The following is a 26630-nucleotide window of genomic DNA, read 5'->3' on the forward strand; positions in this document are numbered from 1 at the left end:
CTTCCTCTCTGCCGTCTTTGTTCCTTAGCCTCAGCAAGCTTGTGCTGCCCATAGCCCTTTGCTCTTCCAGCTGTCATTTGAGCTGGTCTTTTCTACCCTGTGTATTCCTCAGAGAGGCCAACCTAACTAAGCTTAAGACATAGCCCAGGCCTAGTTTTTTATTTACTCGTTGTTCTGGCTTCACTGGAATGTAAGCTGCACAGAAGGGAACTTGCTTGTCTTCTTTATGAGTGTGTCCAAACACCTGGAAAAATATCTGACATCAACACGGTAGGAACTTCACCGGGATTTGTCCTAAGGCCAAATGAATGACGGTGGTTACCAGGCACATGCTTGGAGAGAGGTGTTAGGATTGTGAGGTAGCTCAAAACCAAGCTATGTGGCTGTCTCACCTGAAGGAGAGAAGATCCAGGGGCCCTGTGCTGGCCATCTACAATCAGCCAGTGCCACCTTCTTCCCAGTCCTGTTCTACTCTTTCTTTTAGCCAGATTCTTGTCCCCAGAGGCCATGGACTTGTTCTAAGCAGCCTGTGAGCTAGAACTAGAGCCAGTAAATCAAGATTCTAGGGAGACACACTTCAACTTTGAAAAGAGAAAAAAAAAAAAAAGTTCTTGCCGTTTTAGCTAAGAATAGAAGCCCTGACTTAGAAGTTACCTGAAAGATGCAGACTCAGGCTGGATGCTGTGTGTACAAACCCACCATGGGGCACCTGGAGCAGCATGGGTAGTTGGACCAGGCAGCGTTCACAACCCTGGCTGCCCCTATGGCTTTTTTTTTTTTTCCTTCCCAGTTCATTCAGTTGCTGTGAAACCCTGGCTATGTGCCAGGCCTTTTCCTTGTCCTTCAAGCTGATTACAGAGTAGGAAGGTATCTGATGCTGAGCATGTGGTAACTGGTATTGGAGGAAAGGTGTCTTAGAAGCTATAGGAAGGTGCTGAAGGAGTGGTAGTGGAGCTTGACCTAGGTCATCAGGATAGAGAAAACCCTCTTTAGCCTTAGATGAATGTGAGAAACAGTAGGAGCTATCAGGAAAAGGATAGGGAAAGCACCCACTCCTCCAACACCCCCACCCAAGCACATAGCAGAACAGCTGGAGCTCCAGGGTTGCTGGCCACCCTGAGGAGACCCATCACAGTGGGGGGGTGGGGTAAAGAAGTAAGGGCCAGGAAAGTTTAAAAGGACAAACTGTTCTCATTACTTTGTATTGCTGTGATTAAAAACACTAAGCAAACAAACTTGGAGAAGGGTTTATGTAGCTTACAGCTCACAGTTGATCATCAAGGCCAAGGCAGGAACTCAAGGCAGGAACCTGGAGCACAGACCATGGAAGTCCCTGGGCAATGCTCAGTCTGCTTTTTTATATAATACAGGACCATATGCCCAGGGGTGGCATTACTTACAGTGGGCTACAGTGGCCTGAGCCCTCCCACATCACTTAACAATCAAGAAAATGCCTCACAGACGGCCACAGCCAATACAATGGAGGAAATGCCTCCACCAGGTGCATCAAGTTGACAAGTGAAGCTATCCAGCACACCAACAGACCTGATGAGGAATTTTATTTCACTGCCAAGTAGTGGCAGAATAGCACAAAGAGAGGAATGTAAGAATGAAAGCTGTGGTACTCCAGGGAGTAATAGGCAGGTTTGTATTTTGTAAAGAGCGCCATCTTCTGTGTGGGAAATGGGTTTGTGCATTGTCAGGGAGCAATGAGGGGGTTGGAATGTCTTTAAAGGAAATGATGGTCATCCAAGTAAGGTGGGAATAGAAGTAGGGAAGAGGTCTACGGCAAATCAGGTAGAGTTTAGTGTGACTGGTCAACAGAGACCTGAGAGGGTCCTGGGTTTCTGTTGGTCTAAACAGTGAGGATGCCATTTTGCTTTAGTGGGGGTGATCCCACTTCCTGGAACAGGAACATAGGAAATGGATTTGCTATAGATGGCATGTGAGGTACCCGTGGGGCAGCTAAATGACACCTCCAATAGACTTGTACATGTGTCATCCTCGAGCTAATAGAGGTCTGGATGGGTAGAACAGAATCAGGAGACCAAAGCCCAGAAGTATGTTTGAAGCCCCACAAGTAGATTGGACAGCAGAGATAAAGTAGGATTAGCATAGAGGTTAGCTTGGCAGAACATTGAGGCAGAAAGGTATGGGAGGGACAAGCAGAGGAAGAGCAAAGAGGAGGGACAGCCATGGGAGGCAGATACTAGGGGTCTTAGAGCAGAGAGGATTCCAGGAGGGAAAAGTTACTAGGCTTCCAATGCTAGTCTAAAGTCAGGGTTTAGTGACACAGATCATTAGTGATAGACACTTCATAGCATTGTTCCCCTGCATTCTGATAGAAAAGGTTTCTAGGCATCACATGTCTTTCAGGCTACTAGAATAAAGTACTCTGTGGCTACATAATAACTTATTTCTCACAGTTCAGGAGGCTGGGAAGTCCAAGATCAAGGCACTGACAGACCCAGTGTCTGGTGAGGATCTGCTTCCTGGTTCATTGATACATCTTCTGCTGTGTTTTTGCATGATGAAAGGAACAGGATACTCTGGGGTCTCTGATTTTTGTTTTCTTTCTTCTGCTAATGATGGAACTTAGGGCCTTAAGCTTGTCAGGCAAGGACTGTTCCACTGAGCTACATTCTTAACCCCTGAGAGCTCTTTTAGAAGCCCTAATCTCATTGGTGGGGGCTCTGTTCTCATGGCTGTCACTCCCAAATGCCCTGCCTTCTGATTCTGTCACAGTAGGAATTAGGTTTCAACATGTGAATTTGGGGAGGGCACAAATATTCAATCTATTACTGCACATACCATTGTTTTCTGTGAGGAGTGTTCTATTGAAGTTAAGAATTCCATGGCCCATTCTCAGCAGTGATGCAGGTAAGCTCAAGTGACCCAGGTCTGGAAGGACCTAGTCTCACTCTAGGTAAGGGAAACTTTCCAGTTTCCCCAACATGTCCCAGCCCCATCTGGCAATGCTAGCTACTGGCCAGACCTTTGCTAGTTAAGACAATCACTCTGCTTCCAACTAAAGCTGACTGTCAGCTAAAAATTTAGAAAGGAACTGCTGGGATTTTCAGGACTTATTCTTCTAATTAAAGAGAACTGGAGTTAATGGCTTAGTGGTTGTTCCATAATCAGGCCCTGCTACAAGTGGTTAAGGAAGTTGGCAGTGAGGCCCAAAAGAGCCTTCAGGGACAGGGTGTGGCTGTGAACAAGACTAGGAAAAGGACTTCTGAATCCAAAGCTAAGAATGTGGCTTCCCTTGAGTCATGGAGCGATAGGGAGGAATTTTGAGCTATGGCCCACTGAGACAACAAATTGGGTTGTTTCATCTTGTCCTGGAAGTGGCTGTGGGTGGGGTTTTGTCAGAAGGGTAAAAGGAGAAAAAGCCCAGGATCAACCTGGCTTTGGATTGGGGTTCATCACATACTGGCTGGGTTACTTTGGATCAATGATTTGCAGCCTCAGGTGATTCATCTGTGCAACCTATTTGGCATGGCTGTTGTCAGCACTAGATGGTATGCAGAAGCCCTGGCACAGAGGTACATTTATAAAGTGGTCATTCCTGCTATCCTGATTAGCATTTGGGGGACTAGGGTTGAACCCAGGGTCTTATACATAATATATCATTGAGCCACATCCCCAGCCCTGATTAGCATTTTTATGAGCATCATTGCCAAATTACATTCATGTAGTTGTCATAGATTATAGAATGCTTTCCCATGTTCTCATTGCAGTTGAACTCACTCCCATATGCTTTTAGAGCCTTCTTCTATCACATCAGTGTATCCACAAACTGCATTAAACCTGAGTGCTCCTTAAGAAGAAACAGTTGTCATGTATGGATGCCCAGGGCTGGCATCAACCAGAGGCTCCATCCTGTGTATCATGTGTCCATGTAAGAAAGCTCTTCTTAGGCCTGGAGAGATGATGGCTCAGCAGTGAAGAACATGTACTGTTCTTGTAGAGGACATGAGTTCAGTTCTCAGTACTCACATCAGATGGCTCACAAATAACTGTAACTTCAGCTCCAGGGGATCTGACACCCTCTTTTGGCTTCTGTGGGCATTGCTTTCACATGTGCAAACCCCATACACATTATTTTAAAAAAATCTTTTCAAGAAAGAAAGTCCTTGCTTATAAACAGGGCTCTTGAGAAACAGAGGAAGTGACCACCTTGAGGATGGCCTCATCCCTGAGGATATGTCAAGGACACTTCGAAGAAGTGGCTGCACCAGCTGGGGCTGGATTTGAAGCGGGGGAGGGTTCTAAGCCCTGCCCCTAGTCTATTAGTATTTCACATGAGTGAAGAGGTTCTGAGTTCATCCAAAAGGGTGTTTCTACTTCTCTGAACTTGTGGCCTCTTTACAAATTTGGGCAGGCATGACTGGCTTCAGGGTTTCCATCCTCTCTGCTTCCACTGCTCCTCAAAACATACAGGACTCGCCTTAGCCCCAGTAGATGGAAAACAGTTTTTCAAGATTTTTAAAGGAGTCGTTTTATATTCCTTTAATAGAAATAAAAAAGCATGATGCTAGTACACAGTGTCCTAACAGTGGACACTGAGGACTAGCATCTCATGCATAGCCTTTGGACGTGTGTTATTCTTTTTTCTTTCAAAGAATAAAAACTTGAGTGCCACTGTTTCAAGAGTTCTTCAAGTTCACATTATGCAAATATATGTGATAAAATATTTACTTAGGGTTTTCATTAAAAATGTCCAAAGTTGAAAATAAGAGAGTGTCTTTTTTCTGGGTTTAGAGGCTCTGCAGGGAATTCAGAGTGAAATTCAAGCCCCTTCAATATATTTTGATTGGCCTCTGTCATATTTTATCTCCTGTAATGAACTCTTTGCCAGTTTGTCAATTTTCACTAAGTTCAGAAAGTTCATGTATAGTAACACTGAGCCCAAATTTAAAATTATGGTTTATATCATGATGTAATAATCCTCTCTCTTTTCCTTTAGTCAATATTTACCTGTGAGGCCTACATATTATAATCTTGACTTCAAAAGAAGACCTTTTATTTTACCTTCTCCAAGTGTTGGTTTTAGATACTTGAAATATCAAACTCAGAAGCTGAGCTGTCTGAGACCTCTGGCCATAGCTGCTTGGGGTCAAGTTCCTTGAGCACTGAGCATTGCAGGCGGGTTCACTGTGCCCAGTGACCTAATGACACAGCTGCGTGTCTGTCAGAGTGAGGCTGCTGAACTTTGGAGCCAGACTGGTGTCTCCAAGTTCTTGAGCCAACCCTTCTCCTGTAGGAGATAGGCCCATTGCTTCACCCCACAGAAGGAGCCATAGACCTCACTTTTCCTTTGTAAATGCTGCAACATTGAGCAGAAAAACTCAAAGAATACCTTGTGGGAGAATCTTGGCATATGAAAGCCAATGAACAATAGGAAATCTTAAATTCTTTCCTTTGCCTAAACTTAACATTTTTTTAAAAATTTTATGTGTACAAGTGTATCGCCTGCATGTCTGTAAGTGCACCCGTGTTGTGCAATGCCCACAAAGGTCAGAAAAGGGCCTTGGATCCCTTGGAACTGACATTATGGACAGTTAGCTGCAGTGTGGGTGCTGGAATTTGAATCTGGGTCTTCTGCAAGAACAGCCGGTGCTCTTAACCACTCACCAGCCCCCTTTGCCTGAACTCTTTCCTTTTTTTTTTTTAACTTTTACTAAAACTTTACTGAGAATTTCCTACATGCATAAAAGGTGTTTTGATCAAATCCATGCCCACTCCCTCCCCTCCAACATTGCCCCCTCTGAAGAGGTAACCCTAAAATCTTTTAAGGGTTAGATACAGCTCCCAAATACTTTTGACATTTTTGGCCTTTGGAACAGAGTATGTTGTTAACAGGACCAAGGACATTTTGACTTTTAGCCAAGAAACTCGCTACATTTCTTTGGGGTCTTCTTACCCTAACTACCTAGCCAATTCCTACTTCCTATTCTTATCACACCGTTCTCTGAAGGGGTTACCCAAATTGCCAATAGGGAATCGGGACGCAAGCCACTTTGGGCCCTCTTCTTCCGTGCTGAACAGGGACGCAGGGTGAGGCAATTGGAGTACCCCTTCAGTGGGTCTATCTAAAAGACTCCCAAATTGCATAACTATTGTCTCTAAGGGGAAAAGAAAGTCCTTGAATCATGGCTTTCCCTATATTTCTCAGACCTGCTATTTTCTTTGTTGGTTTAAATATGTGGTGAAGATGGTTCCTAGCAACTTCAGATGTATGCTGTATTTAGTCTCTGGGATTGAAGGAGAGAGACCCCCTTGGATGAAGTCCATGTCAGTCCTTGAAAACAGGCTTAGAATAAAATCTTCTCAAGTCACATACCTGTGCCAAGATCAGTCACTGTCAACAGGGATGGGGTATAGTGGGATTCCATTAGGGATATGCTTAGTTTAGGCACCTTCCACCCTGTGCTTACATCCTCAGTGTTGCTCTCTACCCACGATGCTTTCTCCAAGTTAATGCTTATTTTACTTATGTATTCTCCATTGTTATTGTTGTTGTTGTTGTTTATGATTTTTTTTTTTTGAGACAGAGTCTCCCTGTAGCCCCAGCTGGCCTTGAACTCACTGTGCATACCAAACTGGCCTCAATCTCACAGAGATCTGCCTGCCTCTGCCTCTAGAGTTCTGGGGTTAAAGGTATGCACCATCATACCCAGTGTCAGGCAAGCTTCTGAATGGGGTAGGAAAGATGCATTCAGACAGTAGAAAGACATTGCCATGGCAGCTGCATCCCAGCATATGAAGGATGGGCTGCAAGGCTGCCAAGGTAGATTGGGGTGAGACCATGCAAGGGCATGAACAATAGGCTAAGGAATAACATCACCAAATGCATGTTTAGAAGGGTAATAGCAGAAGTCCACAGTGCTAGGTGAGTGGGCACAGAGGCAAAGTGGGCAGGTCAGACATGGAACTGATGAAGGACTATGGATAGAGGGCAGAGTTTCCAGAGACAGTGTTTTTCAGGTTTGGGGGATTGATTCACTTCTAGTGACCTGAAAGGATTTGCTTATCCATTAAGCCTGTCTTTTTCAAATGTACTAGTACTTATGCAGAGATAAGAAGCCTTTAGAAATGGGAAATAGCTTGTGAAAATGTTCACTCTTATTTGTTCAGAGTGAAAATCCCTCCACTGTGGTGCAGGATGAGGAAAGTGGCAGCAGTGCAAGGTTCTGGAGCTAGGAGGGGCCACGGCAAAGACCCTAGGACCTTAGGCATTCTTAGAACGGGTTTGAGGAGGGGTTATGCTGGCCTTCCAACCAGGCTGACTGTCCTTCTTATCCACTTACAGGCACCTTTGAAGTGGGCGTCCACATTGCAGACGTGAGTTATTTCATTCCTGAGGGGTCATATCTGGACAAGGTAGCTGCTGAGAGAGCCACAAGCGTCTACTTGGTTCAGAAGGTAAAATCAATCTCTAGTTTTAGATTTTTAAAAAGTACTTCCATTTAGTAGTCTTCTTGTTTGTCTGTTTGTTTGTTTTCAATTTCTGAAGAACATGACTTTTCTGAATCTTTTTCTCAGATCTGTAAGGTCTACGAAAAAAGTACATTCCCCCTGGGACTGTGCTTGTCCTCTATTACTGCATGTTTTCCTGAAAGAAGCCAAGGCTTTCATGTCAGGCCTCATTTCACCTTGGGCATCACCTTCAGACACTTCAGATAGCCTCCAGCAGTGATCAGCTTCTCAGGAAGACATGAGGGTCAAGAGAAGGGCCCAGAAGACAGCCTGCATCAGCCACTGGTTTTGCAGTTTGGTCAGGACCAGCCACATCCACTCATTCATGTGTTGTCTGTGGTCACTCTTGACACAACAGCAGCAAGATGGAGACACAGCTTAGTTCACCATTCCTGCTAAGTCAGTGTCCTCAGAACTCCCTCACCTTAGCTACGAAGGGAAGGAATTGAATAGAACATCTCAAAACATCCATTCCAGGGACTGGGGAGATGACTCAGTCAGTAACGTGCCTGCCAGGCAAATATGAAAAGCTGAGTTTGGATCCTCAGTGCCCACATGAAAACAGGGAATGATGACTTGGAGACAGACGGTCCCTAGAGCTCACTGGCTAGCCAGTCTAGCCAGTCAGTGAGCTTGGGGTAGTGAGAGGTCCCATCTCAAAAAATAAGGTGGAGAATGATAGAGGAAGGCACACAACATCGACCTCTGGCTTCCCACACGTGCATACACATGTACACACAATCATACACAGAAAAACTCATCCCTTCATCCTTTGTTCTGACACATCCCTACAAGTAACTATGAGACGCCATCCGTTTAATGAGCATTTGCTGAACACCAAGTATCTACCAGGCTCTGCAGTAGGCCCTGAGGATGGCTGTGAGTAGACTCACATGAGTTGTTTGTATTCCCCACTGTAGTTCTGAGTTCTTGTAGCGTTTTTCCCCCTGGCACCCTATTCATCTGCTCATTTGCCTTATTTTATTCTTTTGGCTGTCTTGACATTTACTTCCTGTCCAGCTTCCATGAAGTTCTCTCCCTAATCCCATGCCCCAGGAAATGACTTCTGATGTTTGCTTATTGTATGTGGTCGCTCTCCCGCTTGGCCCTCCACTTGCCCAGCATTGTGTCTGACTGCCTCTTCTTCTGCCCTGTCCCGGACCCCAGGGCTGGTGAGGAGACTGTGTCAGCAGAGCCGCATTCAGACACAGGAGACCCGGTTTGGTGATGCAGATCTGGTTTATTGCAGAAAGGCACAAGCTTATATAGGGGTAGCGGTCCAATCATAGCACAGCAAGTAGGATACCTGATTAGCATAACAGGCTTAACATCTTATCACAGTATAGCGGGCCAGATGCCTTATTTGCATAGTAGGTTTCAGTTAATTGAGATTTTGGGTTCCTGGAAGTCACAAGACCCAGGCTGTTGTTACTCAACCTTTTATCTGGAAGTGACAGTTTTAGAATTTAGAGGGTAGAGAGTAGGAAATGGCGAGCTCTAGGTATCAGTCTCATGATTTGCCTGTTGGAGCGTTTGTCACAAGGCATTCCTTGTGGCTCCAGCAGCTGGGTCATTGCCTCAGGCTGCTGTAAGGCAGTCATAAGGACTTCTAGGCTCAAGCCTGTCTCCCACAATTGTATCAAGGTAAGATGTCTACTGCCCTCCCCTCCTGCCAGCATATCCCAAGGTACTCTAGGAGCTGGCTACTGCCTCGTCTCTCAGGGACCAGAGACCACCCAGCTACCACACTTAGTCCATTCTGAGAACTTCAAAATGTCATCTCCCAGAGAAGGGGTAGTGCTGCCTAGTCTGTCTGCACTGCCAGCTGCCTCTGTGCCCACACTATTGGCAGAGGGAACACCAGGCTGTGAACTCTTCCTTACTAACAGAGTGTACTGATAGGCCCTGGCTCCTGCCTCTCCAGGTCTTGTTCTTGTCTTAGGTACAGTGATTACGCATGCCCACCTGTAGTTCTGAGGTGTCTACCTACACAGGGAACCTGGAGAAGACCAGGAAAGAGGTCCTCTAGGCCCTGAGTCTTATGTGGCTTTTGGATCAAGCATTTTTATCCTGTGTACAAGAAAACTTCCTTCTCTTGGTTCTTGTTAACCTCTCTCACTCCCTCCACACATTCATAAGACATTGAGAAACTTGTTTTCCTAGCCACCTGCTGCTCCCTAGACCTTTTGGAGTTATATTGTCTAGATACTGTTAAGGCAAGTTGCAAGGGTACTATGTACTGTTCACCCTGGAAATGTCCCCAACATTAGGGTCTCACTGAAGCTAGCTATATGCTCTTCCCATTTCTTGGCCCTGTTCATTGGGAAGGCTGAGTCTCTTCCTGGCATCATTTGAGGATAATGGATCTTTTTAATAGCAGTGGTTCCTGACTTCAGTCTGTTCTATACTAGAGGTAGTGAATTATCACTGATCAAGGCCTGTCAGTTCTGCTTCTAGATAGCCCTTGACACCTTCATACTCGCCTCATAATTACACCCTTGCCCAGGACCCCAGTGAATTTACCAACTGGCAGAAATGCATACATACCTGAGCAAAGCTAGCCTACATCCCAAGTGCAAAGCAGGTTTGAGGGGAGGCCTATAAGTATGCCCAGCTGTGGAGCACATTTTCATCTCAACCTGAAACCACAGCTCTCTATCAGCAGAGAGCTCACCTGTATCAGGGGTTTCTTGGGCATCATCCTCTTTCCTGGGGAACTCATTTCTGTTAGGACTGCCACAGTTTCAACATAGCCATCTAAGGTTCCCTCCAAATCGTATATCCCACAACCTTCTGTGTCTATGTTCTGGTACACAGGTTTAGGACACCTACCCAACTCAGCCACACCTCACAGCACCTGTGACCTATAGAAGGTGAATTTCCAGATATACCTGTACCAGGCCCAATAAGTCATAATATCTCATGTGGCCTTTGAGTGCACAGCCATCTGCTAATGATAAAAACCTAGAATCTGCTGAATAGAAAGGTTGTTCCACAAGGGAATTTCATAATTTGTTTCCTTATCCCAATCTTGGACAGATCCTCTAACATGTCTTCACCTCACACACGTGATCCTAGACCACTTATAACCACATATTTATTCTTCATGCCAATCTCAAGAGAGGATGTGTTCTAGAATCTCTGGGATCCAATCTGAAGGTTCCTAAGGTTTTTTTTTTTTAATTTTATGTGTATGAATGTTTTGCCTGCATGCATGTATGTGCACCATGTGCATGCAGTACCCTCAGAGACCAGAAAAGTGTCAGAACCCATGGAACTGGAGTTACAGACTATTGTGAGTGGCCATGTGGGTGCTGGGAACCAAACCAGGTCCTCTGCAAGACTAGCCAGTGCTCTTAACCTCTGAGCCATCTCTCCAGCCCCTTCTTAAGATTTATTGTGTTGATCAAGTATTATTGAGAGTTCCTCTTGTGTTTCCTACTTGTCCACCCTAATAACTAAGTTCACAATGACTATGAGATTCTGCTTTGTTTGCAGCCTTGTCTTTTAGGGACTGAAGATCTTTTGGCTCTGTGACACAAATTTGACTTTCTCTGTCAGGCTAGCAGTTGATAGTGATGGCATCAACCTCATGATGATGATTACCCTGTCTGCCACCCTCAGCTCCACTCCATAGGGACAATACTTCTCAAGAAGTATTGTCACAAGTGTACCCAGAGCAGTCAGTCATCTGCTAGTCAGCATTCAACACACTGGGACCCTCCCTAGGAAGAGCCAGAGCCTCCTCCCTTCTGCTCCAGGCCAGAGGAATTCAACCTTTTGGCATTGTGACAAAATGTTGTCATCTACAAAGTTTACTCTCAAGAATTATGCATTCAAGTTACAAAAACATATACACCATAAGATTTTGAGTAAATTTACAGTTCTGTATTGGACCATAGATACGGCAATTCTGGACTACACATGGCCCACAGTCTACAGGTTGGACGTGCCTGGCACTTGGTCATCTGAACCAATTCTCATGCACTGCTCTCGTTTTCCCTGCCATTTTAACTAGATGATTAGACCTACCATCTAGGTGTTTCCTGCTGTGAAAGTGAGTATGTGAGTAGAGAGAACAGATTGATGAGAGCTGTGAAATTCTGAGACAGAAGTTATGTGGTCATCCAGACAGTTTCCAGCAGTAGAGTGGCCAAGACAGTAGGTGACCTCAATGCCCAGTGCTTCTCTTTTGCTGTGACAAAGCACTCTGACCAAAACCAACTTGTGGAAGTAAAGGTATATTTTCTCTTATATCTCCCAGGTCATAATTTATCACTGAGGGAAATCAGGGCAGGAACTTGGAGGCAGGAGCTGACACACGGACCACAGAGGAACACTGCTTACTAGCTTGATCCTCATGCCTGTGCTCAGCCTGCTTTCTTATACAACACAGGGCTACCTGTTCAGGGATGCACTGCCCACAGTGGGCTAGGCCCTCCCACATCACTCAATAATCAAGAAAATGTCCCACAGATAGGTCCACAGGACAGTCCAGTGGAGGCGGTTCCTCCATTTAGGTAAAGTTGACAACTGAAGCTATCTAGCACAATTGGCCCCTTATCAACGTGACACACAACACATTGCTATTAAGCCACTTCTTTTCCATGTCTTGTCCCCAAGATATGATGTTAATATCACAAAATAAAACAATACAACTTTGAAAGTCTCATAGTCTTAAAAAAAATTCAAGTACTTTAAAAGTTTAAAGTCATTTTTAAAAGGCCGGGCATGGTGGCACACACCTTTAATCCCAGCACTCAGGAGGCAGAGGCAGGCAGATCTCTGTGAGTTCAAGGCCAGCCTGGTCTACATAGTGAGTTCCCAGACAGGGGTCTACAGGGAGATCCTGTCTCAAAAAGACCCCCCCCTCAAAAAAAGTCTCCTATAAAATCCAAACCATCTAATTTCAGAAGGGAGGAACTGAATATACTTAAGCGAAACCAAAATCCAGCAATGTAGCTCAGTGTCAGACATCTGGGACTCACTCATTATCTTCTGGGCTCCAGAGGGCTTGGGAAGCTCTACTTCTCTGGCTCTGCCATCCACAGCACACACAACTTGCCTCATAGGCTCAGGCCGGCTCCAGTCCACACCTGCTGCTGCCCCTGGTGGTCATCCCATGGTCCTGGTATCTCCAGTATGCTGGGGTCTCCTCTGCAACTGAGACGTCACCTTCACCAATGGCCTCTTTTGGCATTTCATGGTGCAAAGCTTCAGATTCTCTCTACAACCCCATCACACCTTCAATACAGGTACCACCTGGAAGACAGATCGCCAAGTTCTGCTGCCAGTTTGGTGTGTAGCCTTGACCCTCTCTGGACCACAGTTTCTGGGTGTTGAGCCTGAGGAAATACTTCCCAGAAGATTTCATTCAATGATTCTGATTTCTTGTTACAGCTGATTTTTCAGCCCCTGCTGACCAGTATCACTTGTCCCAGTAAAGCACAAAAGGTTTCACTTCCAAAAAAATTTTAATTCAAAATGTATCATGCGAGCAGCCCTCGTAGAGTCTTTGCTTCCCTTTGAAGCTTCATAGGCCAGGTCTCCATCATCTATACCTCATTCAGCATTATCTTCCAAAGCTTCAAAAACTTCCATAATCCTCTGGACACATGTGGGCAGGCAGCAATATCCCACTCCTGGTACCAGTTTCTGTCTTAGTTGGCTTTCTATTGCTGTGATAAAACACTTGACCAAAACTAGTGTGGTAGTGGAGACACCAAGATGTTGGAGATGTTAGAGCCATGAGACATCTCCCAGGGAAGCTGCATGCAGGGAGTGGAATGTGATGGTTGGAATGAGAATCCCAACCACCCCCCCACCCCAGCTTCAACTATTTGGACATTTTGTCCCCAGTTGGTAGTGCTGTTTTAGGAGGTTTCAGGAGGTATGGCCTTGCTGGAGGAAGCCTGTCATTGGTGGCAGGCTTTGAGGGTTCTTAAGTCTTGCCAGATTTCCAGTCACTCTCTGCTTCCCATGCCTGCTTGAAGATGTGATCACTTGACTTTCTGTTCCAGCCACCTCTGCTGCCATGCCTTCCCCACCATTATGAACTTTAATCCCTCTGGAATCATAAGCCAAATAAACTCTTCCTTCTACAAGTTGTCATGGTCATGGTGTTTTATTGTAGCAATAGAAAAGTAACTAAGTAATACAGAAAGTGGTGCCAGGAGTGGGGTGTTGCTATGAAGAACCTCACCAAGTAGGTTTTTGGAAGAATGTGGAAGACTTTGGAAGTTTGGACTAGAAAAGTAGTTAAATGCTTAAGCAGAGCTTAACAGGCCATTCTAGTAGGAGCCTAGAAGAAGGTAGTGCTGAGAGCAAAGTAGTTCCAGAGGGACATAAGGACTTAAACAGCAACTGGAACGCTTTGGCAGAGCATCTGGCTGCTGTCTGCCCACAGCCTAAGAGCTTGCCTAAGGCTAAGTTGATGACTAATTTCTTTGGGGAGAAAATTTCAAAACAGTCTAATGTTGAATCAGTGGTGTGGCTATTAATGATGAATATTATGGAGTTCTACAGTGAAAAAGAGCAAGTGGGGCAGAAAGAAATGCAGATTGTACAGTCCGGATTGAAAAAAAATGCTAGAACATTAATGTTAGTGCCAAAACATGTGCTGAAGGAGAGGTTCTTTGATAAGGAGCAAGCCAATAAGCAGCACTCCTCCACACTCTGTGCTTCAGTTCCTGCCACCAGGTACTTGAGCTCCTGCCTGGCTTCCTGCCATGAAGGACTGTACCTTTTCCTCCCCAACTTGGTTTTGGTCATGGTGTTTATTACAGCAATAGAAAGTAGCTAGGACAGGGAAGAAAGGGCTTATTTCACCCTCAGCTTGCAGTTCTCCACAGAGAGAAGAGCTCAGGGCAGGAACTGAAGTACAGACCTTTGAGGAGTGCCACTTACTGGCTTGGTCCTCTGGCCTGTGTTCAGCCTGCTTTCTTATTCAACCCAGGACCACCTGCCCAGGGACCCTCAATGGGCTGGGCCCTCATGTATCACTCAACAATCAAGAGAATGCCTCACAGACTTGCCCACAGGCCAGTCTGATAAAGGAAAGTCCCCAGTTGAGGTTCCCTCTTTCCTGGTGTGTCACAATGACAACTAGAACCATCTAGTACATACAGCATGTCTGAAAGATCTAGGACTTTCAGTGACCTCTTGATGGGGATGATGATGCCCCCTCACTGATCCTGTTTGTATCTTGTGGAAGGCTTTTTCAACACTTTTCAAGTTTGTGTCCATCTGATCTTTCTTTATAACTAGATAAGCACTATTAACCTGGTACAGGAATTACCTGTGCTGTTATACCCTCTGCTGCTGACTACCTTCCTTGTCTATAGTTTGCTTCAGTCCTTTATCTGATATCTCAGTTCATGGTAACTTCAGCTTCAATGCCTAAGATTCCCCAGTATGGGGTAGCCAGGCAATGCCTAAGGCACTATGAGCTATCTAGGATGACCCAGGATTTTCTGGCAGGCCAAGGATAAGGACTGTACCATTCAAGGCTGGGTCTCGCAAACAACATCCACACAGAAGATGCTGTTTGATGTTCCTCTAAACTCACACATACCATTTGCTACTGCAAGAGCTAGAGACCCAGATTCCTAGATCTTTAGAAGTTCCAAAGGTCATTAAATCTTTGACCTCACATTGCATCTAGCTTGCTATACTTGCCAACAATAGGGATCCCAATCCACTTCTAGTCTGTGACACCTGACCATGCCATAATTAACTGGCATTTGCTTTACTGGGAAAGATGAGAAAGACAGAAAAGCATTCTCACCTCAGAAGATGCACAGAACTCACCAGCCTGACTGAAATAACAAGACAGAATATACCATGTATCCATAAAACTAGGGAGTAACAGAAACTCCTATTGCTAGGGGAAAACAAATTGGTACAACTACTTTGGAAAACTGTTTGGTAGTTATCTTTTTTAAAATTTCTATTACATTTATTCAGTTGTCAGGGGGTGCACACCACAGTGTGCATGTGGAGGTTGGGGCACAACTTGTGGGAGTTGGTTCTCCCCACCATGTGGGTCTCAGGGATTGAATTCAAGTTGCCATGCTTGGTGGCAAATGCCTTTACCTACTGAGCCATCCCACCATCCCTGACATATCTTTTAAAGCTGAATGTAAAGAAATTCTATGTTTATACCAATATAAATATATACTGTGTGCATTATAAAAAAAATACCTTGTGGTCCAGAAATTCTAGGTATGTGCCAATACAAATGCATGCTATGTATATTATAAAAAGAATGCTTAAAATGTTCATTAGAGCATTATTCAAGATAGTCAACCAGAAGTTTGTTACTATCATTCACTGTATAATGAACAAATAAACTATGGCATATTCACCCAGTGGGAGGGTATACAACAATGATACCAGGTATGGTGGCCCTTAATTCCAGCATTTAGGAGACAGGGACAGGCAGATCTCTGTGAGGTCAAGGTCAACCTGGTCTATATAGCAAGTTCCAGGCCAGCCAGGGCTACACAGTGAGACTCTATACTAACAAAACAAAACAAAACCCACAAAAACAAAACAGTGAAAATAAATTAGCCTGGCATACACAGTGTCAAACAAAAGAGACAGACCCTGTAATAAACAAGGTGGGAGGCAAGGACTGACACCCAACATTGTCTTCTGACCTCCACACACTCACTATGGCATGTGTGTGCCTGAACATTCTCTCTCTCTCTCTCTCTCTCTCTCTCTCTCTCTCTCTCTCCCCACACACACCCCCCCGCTCTCTCTCCTATGTGTGTGCTCGAACTCGCGCTCTCGCTCTCTCTCTCTCTCTCTCTCTCTCTCTCTCTCTCACACACACACACACACACACACACACACACACACACACGCACACCAAGTTAGGGGTGGGTGTGCCTTTTATGGGGTGACCTGTAGTCAACTTTGGCTCCTTTTGGTATCTTAGCTTGACCCTCCCTAGAATGCAGTTCTGATACTTGTACATTGACTCTACATGACGTTAGGCTAAAGGTGTCCCCTGTGTACTTCCTGCCTGACTGTGCTGCTGGCCCAAACCTGTTGATAAGGAAGATTAGCTTCCAGATCCTGCTTAGCTACAAAAACTAGTGTCACAGTGGAAAGCTTCAATCTTTGAAGTTATCTCTTACTAAACATAAAGACTATTTCCACCTAGTAAATGTGCAGCATTCTCCATTTGGAAAAGTTTAGCCGTGTTCTTCAGAACTTGAGACAGAAGTTCTTTCTCTGAGCAGATGGCTTTCTCTTGTCTCACTTCTGTATTCTGCTTTTATAACCATGAACTCTGTTTGAAAATCAGAAACTGAAAAAAGAAAACTGGATTAAATCACTGCACTTGTCTTACTGCTCCCTTTACTTTGGTTTTGTGATTGTCACAGCTTCAGAAGCTCTCTTTAGGAGTGCCTGTTGAGGCTCTGCTGCTAAGCTCTGAAGGTGGGAATCTGTGTGGAAGAGGCTGTGAGCCACTGCTGCTGCCCAGTTTGCCTCCAGTTTGGCAGGAGCTCTAGGCGCCGGGCCGCAACCTTGGACAGCAGCAGCTGTGCCTTCTGATGCCTTTGAACCGCTGCTCTGACCTTTCTTCCTACTCGGTTTTGTTTCTTAAAGGACTGTGTCCAGGAACTTTTCTGCTGTTTTCACTTTACTTTGCCTATAAAGATCTTCTTAAAAGCTGAGTGACCTGCCTCTCCCCCTTGCATATTCTCTGCACTCTCGTGTGCTCGGATAATTTCTCCCATCTTCCATCACTCCAGGAAAGGTGATTGGGGGTTTCGATGATTTCCCATTTATAGGAAATGTGGCTCTGACTTCTTTTCATTGAGTTGCTGACCTGTAAGTGACTGGTGGTCAGAATTGCAATCTAAGCTTGGTTGGGGAATGATCCTGCAGATTAGAACAGTGTACAGTGAAGCCAGTCCAGGGTCCAGATCCCAGCTCACTGGCTTTAAGTGAAATGCTTTTTGTTGAAAGTTGACTCACAGTATAGGGAGTCAAGCAAGGCAATATAGTCAAGCAGAAAGATAAACTTAAATAGCGTTTGTGTAATTCCACACCAAAAAAACCACACTCAGTATTTCTGACAAAAGATAGTTCTGTTAGGATGAGGATGCCTATTATGTCTGAACTTGAGCCCATCCTTTTCAGAGGCTGTGACATCTACTCAGTTAATGTCTCTCAGCCATCTTCTCTAGAAGAGAAATACAATTGAATTTTAAGTGGGTTTTTTTTTTGAATTTTAAGTTTTAAGGTATTTTTTTTAAAAAGTGAATTAAGTTTTAAAAGTAAAATAAAACCTAGATAGTTGAAACCTAAACCTAAATTTTCTGCCTACTGGCCCAACCATTCATGTTATTTTAGGTGTGAAACAGCTCAAATGAAAGTTCGCCTGTAAATCTCTAGGATATTTTATTGGTAGTGCTTTATAATAGAGATCAAAGATTGGGATTGGAAGCCTGTCTTCATGTAGAGTCCAAAGAGTTTTAAGACGTTCCTTTCTGACACCAGCAGGTTGTCAGTGTTGATATTTTGTTAATGTCAAACTGTGTAGCAAAGTTGATCAAATTCTGAATTCATGGAAATGTTGCTGTGAAAAAGAAAACTCTTTAAACAGAGGTGTTGGCAGGCAAACAAATTATCTCTTTCCTTTAAGTTACTTCCAGTATGTGAGCCAAGAGCTAGCTGAGCACACCTGTTGTGAAAACCTCGACGTCTAGGAGAAAACCCCAACCCAGATCAGGGCTACTGGGCACTGAGGATATGGGGGTGCTGGGGGAGCTGTTACCTGGGGAGCCAGCCAAGGCCTGGATTTAAAAAGACAAAATGTTACCTCTTAGACAGTGTCTGTCCTAATGTCACTGCTCATCCTTCCTGTTCCTCTTTGCCTGGATGATTGATTTTTCCTTTCAGTGGCCCTTTCCACTGGTCACAGGGCTGTCCTGGCTCACCCACTGCTGAACTTGGCCAGCCTATCTGCTGTGGCTTTCACAGATGTTTCTGCTCTCTGAGACTCATGTAAGATTTTATAGTCTTGTTGGTACCCCCACCCAGCTGCATTGGGCAGTGGTGTATTAACCCAAATGATCAATTCTCTCAACTCTCTCAAGCCCTGGTTCAGAATGCTTAGAAAGTCAGCATCCTGTCATCTGTCCCTTTTTTCTACAGCCAGCCTTTTTAAGCTCTATTCAGACCCAACTTCGGGCGTGGGCCTGAAGCTTTCTCAAGCTTCTTTGCCTTTTCTGCTGCCAGAAATGCTATCAGTCTTCATCCACCTAGCACACCAGATGTGTGCCAGGTGTTAGGGATGCAACAATGAGAATGCAGGTCATGGTCAGAGACAGTAGACAGGTGACAAGCACCTTCAATATACTGGGTTACCTTTGGTTACAGAAGTAGAGAGGGGAAAGGAAGCTCATGTCTATGTGGATTGACATGTAGGGGGAACAGCTTGTATAAGAGCTGAGAACACTTAATACAGCAATCAACTTTTAAGCAGTGTTTCACATTTCAGGAAAATAACTAGATAGACAGAAATGGGTAATGAGGGCCTTCAGGATGAGGCTAGAGACAGTGTGTTCAAGGAAGAGTATATAGCTTGGACTTGCTGGGGCATGACTGGCAAAGGGTGTCAGGAAGGGAAGTTAAAGAGAGGCCTGAGGTGGCAGGCTAAGAAGCATGGGCTGTACTTTCAGGACAGGTAGCAAAGCAGTGGAGTATCCTTCCATAAAAGTATAAAGTCACTTGAGTACTCTGGTTAAAAGGCCAGAATTGGGGCTAGCATATCCGTACCAGGTTCCTTCTCCTATCACATTCCCTTGAGGCTTTGAGAAACCCCAAAATAAACAGAGACCTTTGCTCACAGAATCTCCAGAGTGTTTCCCAATGCTTATCTGATTGGACCATCACCCTGTTGTATTTCAGTCTTCTCCCAATTCCAGCAATCCCTGTCACACAATATGAAGTGTAGGGAACATACAGGATAGGGAAATGGAAGAAGCTAGCTCCCCAGTTACTTACCTCCATGGAGATAGGCATAGAGAATAGCTTCTCCTTAGCTGCTCTTAGAACATATGACTCTGACCACTGACTATACAGGGTCCAACCCTGCTCTTTTTGGGGTTTGGGTTTTCTGTTTGGTTGGTTGGTTTGTTAGTTTTTGTTATTGTTGTTGTCTTAAGACAGGATCTTGTTGTCTAGCTCAGGCTGACCCCAAAGTTTTGGTTTTTCTATCTCTATATCATCATGCCCAGCCTGAGGGTTTAGTCTTTATAGAAAATATCTTGGCCCAACCAAAAATATTTGGGCCTCTTTCATCAATAAGAGAGAGAGCCAAATCCAGTGGTTGAATCCAGCTCATCAGTTACTGGGAAGGTAAAGGCAACATATCCTAATGTAAATAGGATTGCTAGGGCTGAGGATGTAGCTTACTGGTAGATCACTTGCCTAAAAAGAACTGAAGGTTATCACTAGATGTTGTCTACTAAGAAAGAGGATGTGTAAGATGAGGAGGTGGCTCAGTGGTTAAGAGCACTTGCTACACAATCATGGGAACCAAAGTCCACATAGAGCCCATACCCATAAAGCTGGGTATCCTGGCAAACACTTAACTCCAGCTCTGAGGGATCTGACACCTTCTGGTCTCTGCTTCTTCACTGGCTTGCACACCTGTGCATACCCAGATACTCTCATGCAGACACTCACATACACATATAAATAAATGAATGAAAGAAAGAAGGTACACAAGTCTGAAGAAAATAAGGAGGGGTGTTTGGTTCAGCAGCATACATCCTAAAACTGGGATGATACAGAGATTAGTACTACTCCTGGGCAAAGATTACATACAAATTTGAGAAGTGCTCCATACTTTAAAAAGTTAATAAAGTAAGTTGAGGCCAGGCGTGGTGGCACAGGCCTTTAATCCTAGCACTCAAGAGGCAGAGGCAGGCAAATCTCTGTGAGATTGAAGCCAGCCTGGTTTACAGAGTGAGTTCCAGGCCAGCTGGGGCTACAGAGAGACACTGTCTCAAATTAATTAAATTTAATTAATTAATTATAGTAAGTTGTATTGCTCTGTTTTCTGTTACTGTCATGATATTTCTGAGGCTGGGTACTTATAAAGAAAAGTTTATTAAGCTCAATTCTATATTTTGGTTTTTTTATTTATTTGGTTGGTTGCTTGGTTGGTTTGAAACAAAGTATTATGTAGCCTAGTCTGACCGTAAACTCTCCATGTAGCTGAGGGTAACCTTGAACTCCTGATCTTCCTGCCTCTGCCTCCAAGTGCTGGGATTATGTAGGTGTCCCCTCAATTTTAGAGAGTAAAAATCCAAAGGGCCATAGTGGCAGCTCTAGCAAGGTCGCCCCCCTATTACCTCATGGCAGATGGTAGAGAAATAGCAGGAGCTATGTGAAAAGCTCACATGGTGGGACAGGAATCCATTGGCTGGCCCCACCTCTTAAAAGTCCCACCATCTCTCAGCACTGCTATGCTGAGAACCAAGCCCTGAATCCAGGAAGCTTTGACCGAGAGGACACTCAAACCATGTCTAAGCCATACTAGGAGTCTTACCCAGAATGGTTCCATGAGGAACTCTGCCAGTTGTCTAGGAGACCATAGACTATATCCAAAGAAAGAGTGAGAGCTGTCCACCTTCAAACACTGAAAATGAAAATGAAGACAGAGAATCCCTTGAGAAAGATTTAGAATATCAGCTCTTCAGGCTCAGGTGCTGACTGGATGTAATAGGGCAAGCAGTATAGAAAGTCCCAAGATAACACCCAATGTGGGTGTGTAAGAGGGAGGTTTGGAAAGTGGGGTGTGCTGTTTTTTGGATGGTTTTGAGAAGTTTTGTTGTTTGTTGCTTATTTAAGGGGAGGCGAGATACTACTCTTAGAGAAATATCAGCACAGGAATATATAAAGGGAGGAAAATGCCTGTGTTCTCCTGTTATATTTGAAGAATCCATAGATGTCCATATTTAGATATCACAGTAGAGAAGTCTGGAGTTCCAAAGAGAGGCAGGGCTCAGAAAGCAGGGATGGACAGTATTTGTGTATCACGCAGCAGCAGCAACAGACACCAGGGAGGAGGAGACCATGCAACAGGCAGGAGGGAGAGTGAAGGACAGAGGGAGAAGTGCCAACACTAAGGAGCCTGCTAAGAAAGGAGTCCAGGAAGGACCGGTCCAGAGTGCCCACTGATTCTGTACTTTGAAAAATAGATGCACATATGCTATCTAGTATATTACCTTCTTTATGCTCTTGTATGCACAGGTAAGACCCAGGTTCTGTACCAGCATGCTAACATTGTAGGAGCTGGAATCCCATGATGTTTGTGCTTTCATGTCCTGGTTTGTATGATCTAAAATTCCTACAGTCAATGTGTAGTCTTTGTAATTAACAAAGGCAAAGATAATAACAAGCATAAACCATTTTGAGAAACTGCCAAAATGAAGAGAGAGGGGGGTATGACTTGGAAGAGGAATAGAATCTGTCATTAAAGGCAACTCCACCCTTGAGCTCTGACCATAAGGAGGGGAACCAGCAAAACAGGGAGGTAACTAGCAAGAGCTCCAGGCAGACAGGGCCAAACTTTGGATAGGGGACACTTACTGTGAGATAGCAAGGGGCCACCAGGGCATCCACGAAAAGTTAGGAGAGCCGTCTCAAGAGTCATGGGTTAGAGGAAAATGCTAGAAAGGTGCTTAGAAGAGCCAGCGTCCATTTTCTCCATGTAGAAAAATTGAGTGTTTCTGCTGAGAAAGGACAAGGTAGTAAGGTAGGCAGGAAGAACGTAATGAAGAGTCTATAAAGAGCCTGGGGAGGAGGCTGTCAAAGACCAGCTTGCCAGCTGCAGGCAAGGGCTCTGACATTTGCTAATGCTGTCATTGCTTAGCCAGTAGGATCGCAGGAACAAAGGCAGATTGGGTGATTGTTATATTATTTTCAGTTAGAACAGTGGAAGTGGGAGACAAGGGGAACTCCATACTGAGTCCATGCTGAGCAGGGGCCATGAAGAGGACAGGAGAAGGAGAATGATATTAGGGTCTGGGGAACATAGGCACTGGCCCTGTGCTAAGGGCAGAAGGCTTTCTCTATGGAGAGATCTTCCTGGTTATCCTTGGCGGTCTACACTTCTCACACTGGCCCAGAGTCACTCCAGGTACTGTAGCAGACCTCACACAGTCAGTGTGCTGTATAGGGTCCAGGCATATCTCTCTCGATGTGAGGAAGCAGCTTATAGAGAGTGGCCCTTCACCTCACCAGCCCTCCTGCACAAGAAAGCCTGTGCACATGGTTGAACAGGAACACATGCACAGTGACCCCTGGAGGACCAGTGGATTTATGAGAGGCTGTGATATGCCAAACCACAAGTGTGATGGTAACCGCTTAATCCTTCTCCTTTGAAAGACACAGGCCTACCCACCTATTTACAAAGCTGGATTAACACAGAGACAGTTTCCTCTGAATTCCATCTGCTTTCTTCCCTAAGATTTGGTGAAAAACTTATCAAAAGGATTGCCTCTTAAAAATTAAATGCAATTATGCTACCCCAGAAGTTTCATTGATTTGATTCTTCATGAAAATGTCTTTGGCATCTGACCATCTCAGTGGGATGAGCAAAGCAGTTTTGATAACCTGGGCAGCCACGGGGTGTGCTGGTAGTTTTTAAGAGTAGCCAAAACACTTCCCCTTCTACTTAAAGTACTAGTTGCCTTGGAAATTTTTGTACAAAGATGCTAAAATAGAATTCTAACAGCAAAGATTTCATGAAGTATTTTTGTGATAATGGTAAACAGAGGGAAAAAAAAAAACCAGGTCATTCATTTCATAACGGAAGCCAGTCATCTACATACTAATGTTGCCTGCTGCAGAAGGGGGAGTCAGGTACCAGATAGAGGAGCCAAGCCAAATCCCCCACCCCATCCTTGGTCCTGAGGGTTCCATGGCCTGGAGGAGGGGAGAGGCATCTGACAAGGGGTCAGGCAGGATGCACTTCTGGGCCTTCGAAGTGGTATGGAGGGGTAGGGAGGTAGAGTAAGTAGTTTATTCTTTGGGAATGCCCCACAGCCTCTATGAAAGAGTGGGGCAGTTACAAAATAGTACATAAACTGCCTGGGGGAGTCTGGATAAGCCATTGGAAGTGGCAAGGAGCAAATTCTGGAAGGATATACAAAACTTTGCCAGAAGCAAAGTGTCCACAAAGGTGTTCCAGAAAATGGGAACATCATGTTCACAAGCCAGAGCAGCAAGGCAGGTGAAGGACTTGCAATGGAAAAGCCCATGGGCTAGAATTATGGGTGCTGCATGGGTGCACAAGGCTGAACAAGGAAGGCTTAGCAAGGTGACACGGGGGCTTGGATACCTTGAGCTGACTTTTACTAATCATCTCTGATATTGATTTACTATTACGAAAACCTAGATCCAGAAGTGCCCTAACCTACCAGATTGCCAGGAAGGGCTGTGCCCAGGATCTGACTTCAGGTCTCAGCCTCTTTTCCTATGAACCTGCTGCTCCTGAGTCTGCACTGCCCTCAGATGCTTGATGGTCTTGAGACCTTGAGCCCTACCCAGCTCATTGTTTTAACAAACAAAAGCTTAATCCCATACTCATTTATAAAATAGATCAAGCTTTAATAAACATAATGAGCATAAATTTATATTTAAATTATAATAAAAAGTCAGTTAGTAGAGAGGGACTTTTTATTGAGTTTTTGTGAATTTCATATAATAGATCTTAATCAAATTTAGACCCCCCCTTGCTCCCTCCCTGCCCTCCAGAGCCCTCCCCCCACCAGATTTCAGATATTGAATCCTATCTGGTCAAGCATTTATAGCCAGATGTCCATCGATGCAAGTTCATCCACTGGAGTCTAGTCAGCAGATCTAAAGTCACTCCCTTAGAGAAGATCTATTCTCCCTCACCCCACCGTAATCATTTTCCAATAGTTCCTTGGCTAGGATTGGAACTTGCTGCCCATTTTTCCCATTCTATGCTGAGTTTTTGTCTAATTGAGTCAACACGGGGCTTGTGCATCCTGTCACCATTGTTGTACGTTCATGAGCAAGTTCCCGGTGGTCGAAAGCCTCTGTTTCCTTATATTCATGCACCAACCCTAGGTCTTACAATCTTTCCATCCCCTCTTCTGCAATGGTCCCTGAGCCATGGGTGGGTGACGTTTAGTATAGGAGTCCTATCCATAGATGCACACTCTACAGTTTCTTATTCTCTAAAACTTAGCTAGTTGTGGCCTTCTGTGTGTATCACACTCTGTTGTATGAGGAAGCTATGCTGGTGAGTTGAAGGATGTATTCTCCATACCCCTTTTTCCTCTGTGTTCCATGAGGCTTAAGTGTAGATGTTTTACTGTAGATGTGTCTCTTAGGGCTGGGCATCTCTTAGGCATATATTCTCTGTGTGTGATCAGTTGTGGAACTCTGTAATAATAGCCCCCATCTTTTACAAAAAGAAGTTTCTTTGATGAGTGGTATATGATATACATGCCTGTAAATATAAGGACTCATATTTAGCATGGAGTAAGGATTTCATTTCTCTAGAGATATGACGGAGATAGGGTTTTTCTCTGGGATTTATGACCTAGAGAGAGACTTTTTAAACAATAAACTTTGGGGGTGGGGAGGCTGGAGAGAAATGGTTCATTAGTTAAGAGCACTGGCTGCTCTTGCAATAGACCTGGGTTTGGTTCCCAGCACCCACATGCTTTACCCAATACCCAAATGGGAGCTAATAGCCATTCATAACTCCAGTTCCAGGGGGTCCAACACCCTCTTCTGGCCTCTGTGGGCATTGTACAATATGAGCACACTCACATGCATAAAGGCAAAACACTCATACACTAAAAATAAATAAAAATAATTTTATTATTTTATTTATTATTTCTATTTTTTTCTTTTTTTTTTTTCCAGGACTCAGGACCAAACACAGGGACTTGCACTTGCTAGGCAAGCATTCTACCACTGAGCTAAATCCCCAACCCCTATTACTATTTTTTTAACAGAGCATAGAGTAGGGGGTTGGCCGGGTCTACAGTACCAGATGTGTGTTCCACCCCTAGGAGCAGGCATTATATCAAATTGAAAATTTGCTGGTTTACATACACTAGATGCTCCACTATTGCACCAGCAGGAACACCTTGTTTGTTATGTTGGTAGTGCAACACAAGTGGTCCATCATAATTGAGGAAAATTATAGGGGACTATTCTCCCCCAGTCATCTGCATATTGCCTTTTGGCACAATGAAAGCCATCCATCCAGTGGCAGGGAGTTTCCAGCTTAGTCCAAGCTTGATTTCTCCCTCTCCTGAGCTCACATCATGTAGTGTCTTCAGCAATAAGGTTTTTCCATCCACTTCTGGTATACAACCAACATTATTGACAATGGCTTTTATTGTTTTGGGGACCTCTAGGGTCCCTCAGGGCAACAGCTCATCGGGGGGCAACCCACCTCTGGCACTGGGATTTTCATTTAACAACTGTATTGCTTCTGGAAGGGCTTTCTTCCATCCCCATAGGGTTCCTTCTGCGATTAAGGGTTTTGGTTTTTTTTTTTTAACTGTGTATCTCAAGAATTTTCCCCCTTTATTCCCATAGTCTTTGTATAGACCTACTTCCCCCTACCCTTTAACTACCCCCTTTTAACATATTTCTCCCTTAATAATACCTTAATCCTACTAATCTCTCTCAGGTTCCTTCTTTCCCTTTAGCTCCCTGTTTTCCTTCCATATTCCTGGTCCCTGCAATTGCATCAGGATATACACTCACTTATAAGGATTTAGTGCTAGGATCCACAGATGAGGGAGAACACATATCTTTTGTTTTTCTGAGTCTGTGTTACTTCACTTAGTATAACAGTTTCTAGATCCATCCATTTACCTGCAAATTTCATCTTTCTTTACTGCTGAATAGAACTCCAATGTGTAAATATACCACATTTTCATTAACCACTCGTCGGTTGAGGGACACTTAGGTTGCTTCCCTCTCTTAGCCATTGTGAAAAGAGCAGCAACAAACATGGTTGTACAAGTGTCTCTGCAATCAGATGAGTTCTTTGGGTATATACCAAGGAGTGGTATAACTGGGTCAAATGGTAAGTTCATTTGTAGTTTTTTAAGAGTTCT

At 44.4% G+C, this 26630-nt stretch overlaps 1 protein-coding gene and 1 non-coding gene across 6 annotated transcripts in view; both read left to right on the forward strand.

The window, feature by feature from the left end:
* Positions 1 to 26630, forward strand: part of Dis3l2 (DIS3 like 3'-5' exoribonuclease 2) — a 506284-nt gene that overhangs the window by 377799 nt on the left and 101855 nt on the right. For all 5 annotated transcript variants that reach the window (XR_003850358.1, XM_029565942.1, XM_008838082.3 and 2 more), the window contains exon 11: positions 7316 to 7428. Coding sequence is in view for 4 of the 5 variants with exons in the window: in XM_029565942.1 (XP_029421802.1) it covers positions 7316 to 7428 (113 nt within the window). In the remaining variant the exon portion in view is untranslated. The remainder of the gene's footprint in view (positions 1 to 7315; positions 7429 to 26630) is intronic.
* LOC115071276 lies at positions 20257 to 20360 on the forward strand. The gene has a single exon (XR_003850371.1). It is a non-coding gene; the product is annotated as a U6 spliceosomal RNA (small nuclear RNA).

Source organism: Nannospalax galili, unplaced genomic scaffold, assembly GCF_000622305.1.
Source record: "Nannospalax galili isolate Female #2095 unplaced genomic scaffold, S.galili_v1.0 scaffold1138, whole genome shotgun sequence".
Classification (NCBI taxonomy): Eukaryota; Metazoa; Chordata; class Mammalia; order Rodentia; family Spalacidae; genus Nannospalax; species Nannospalax galili.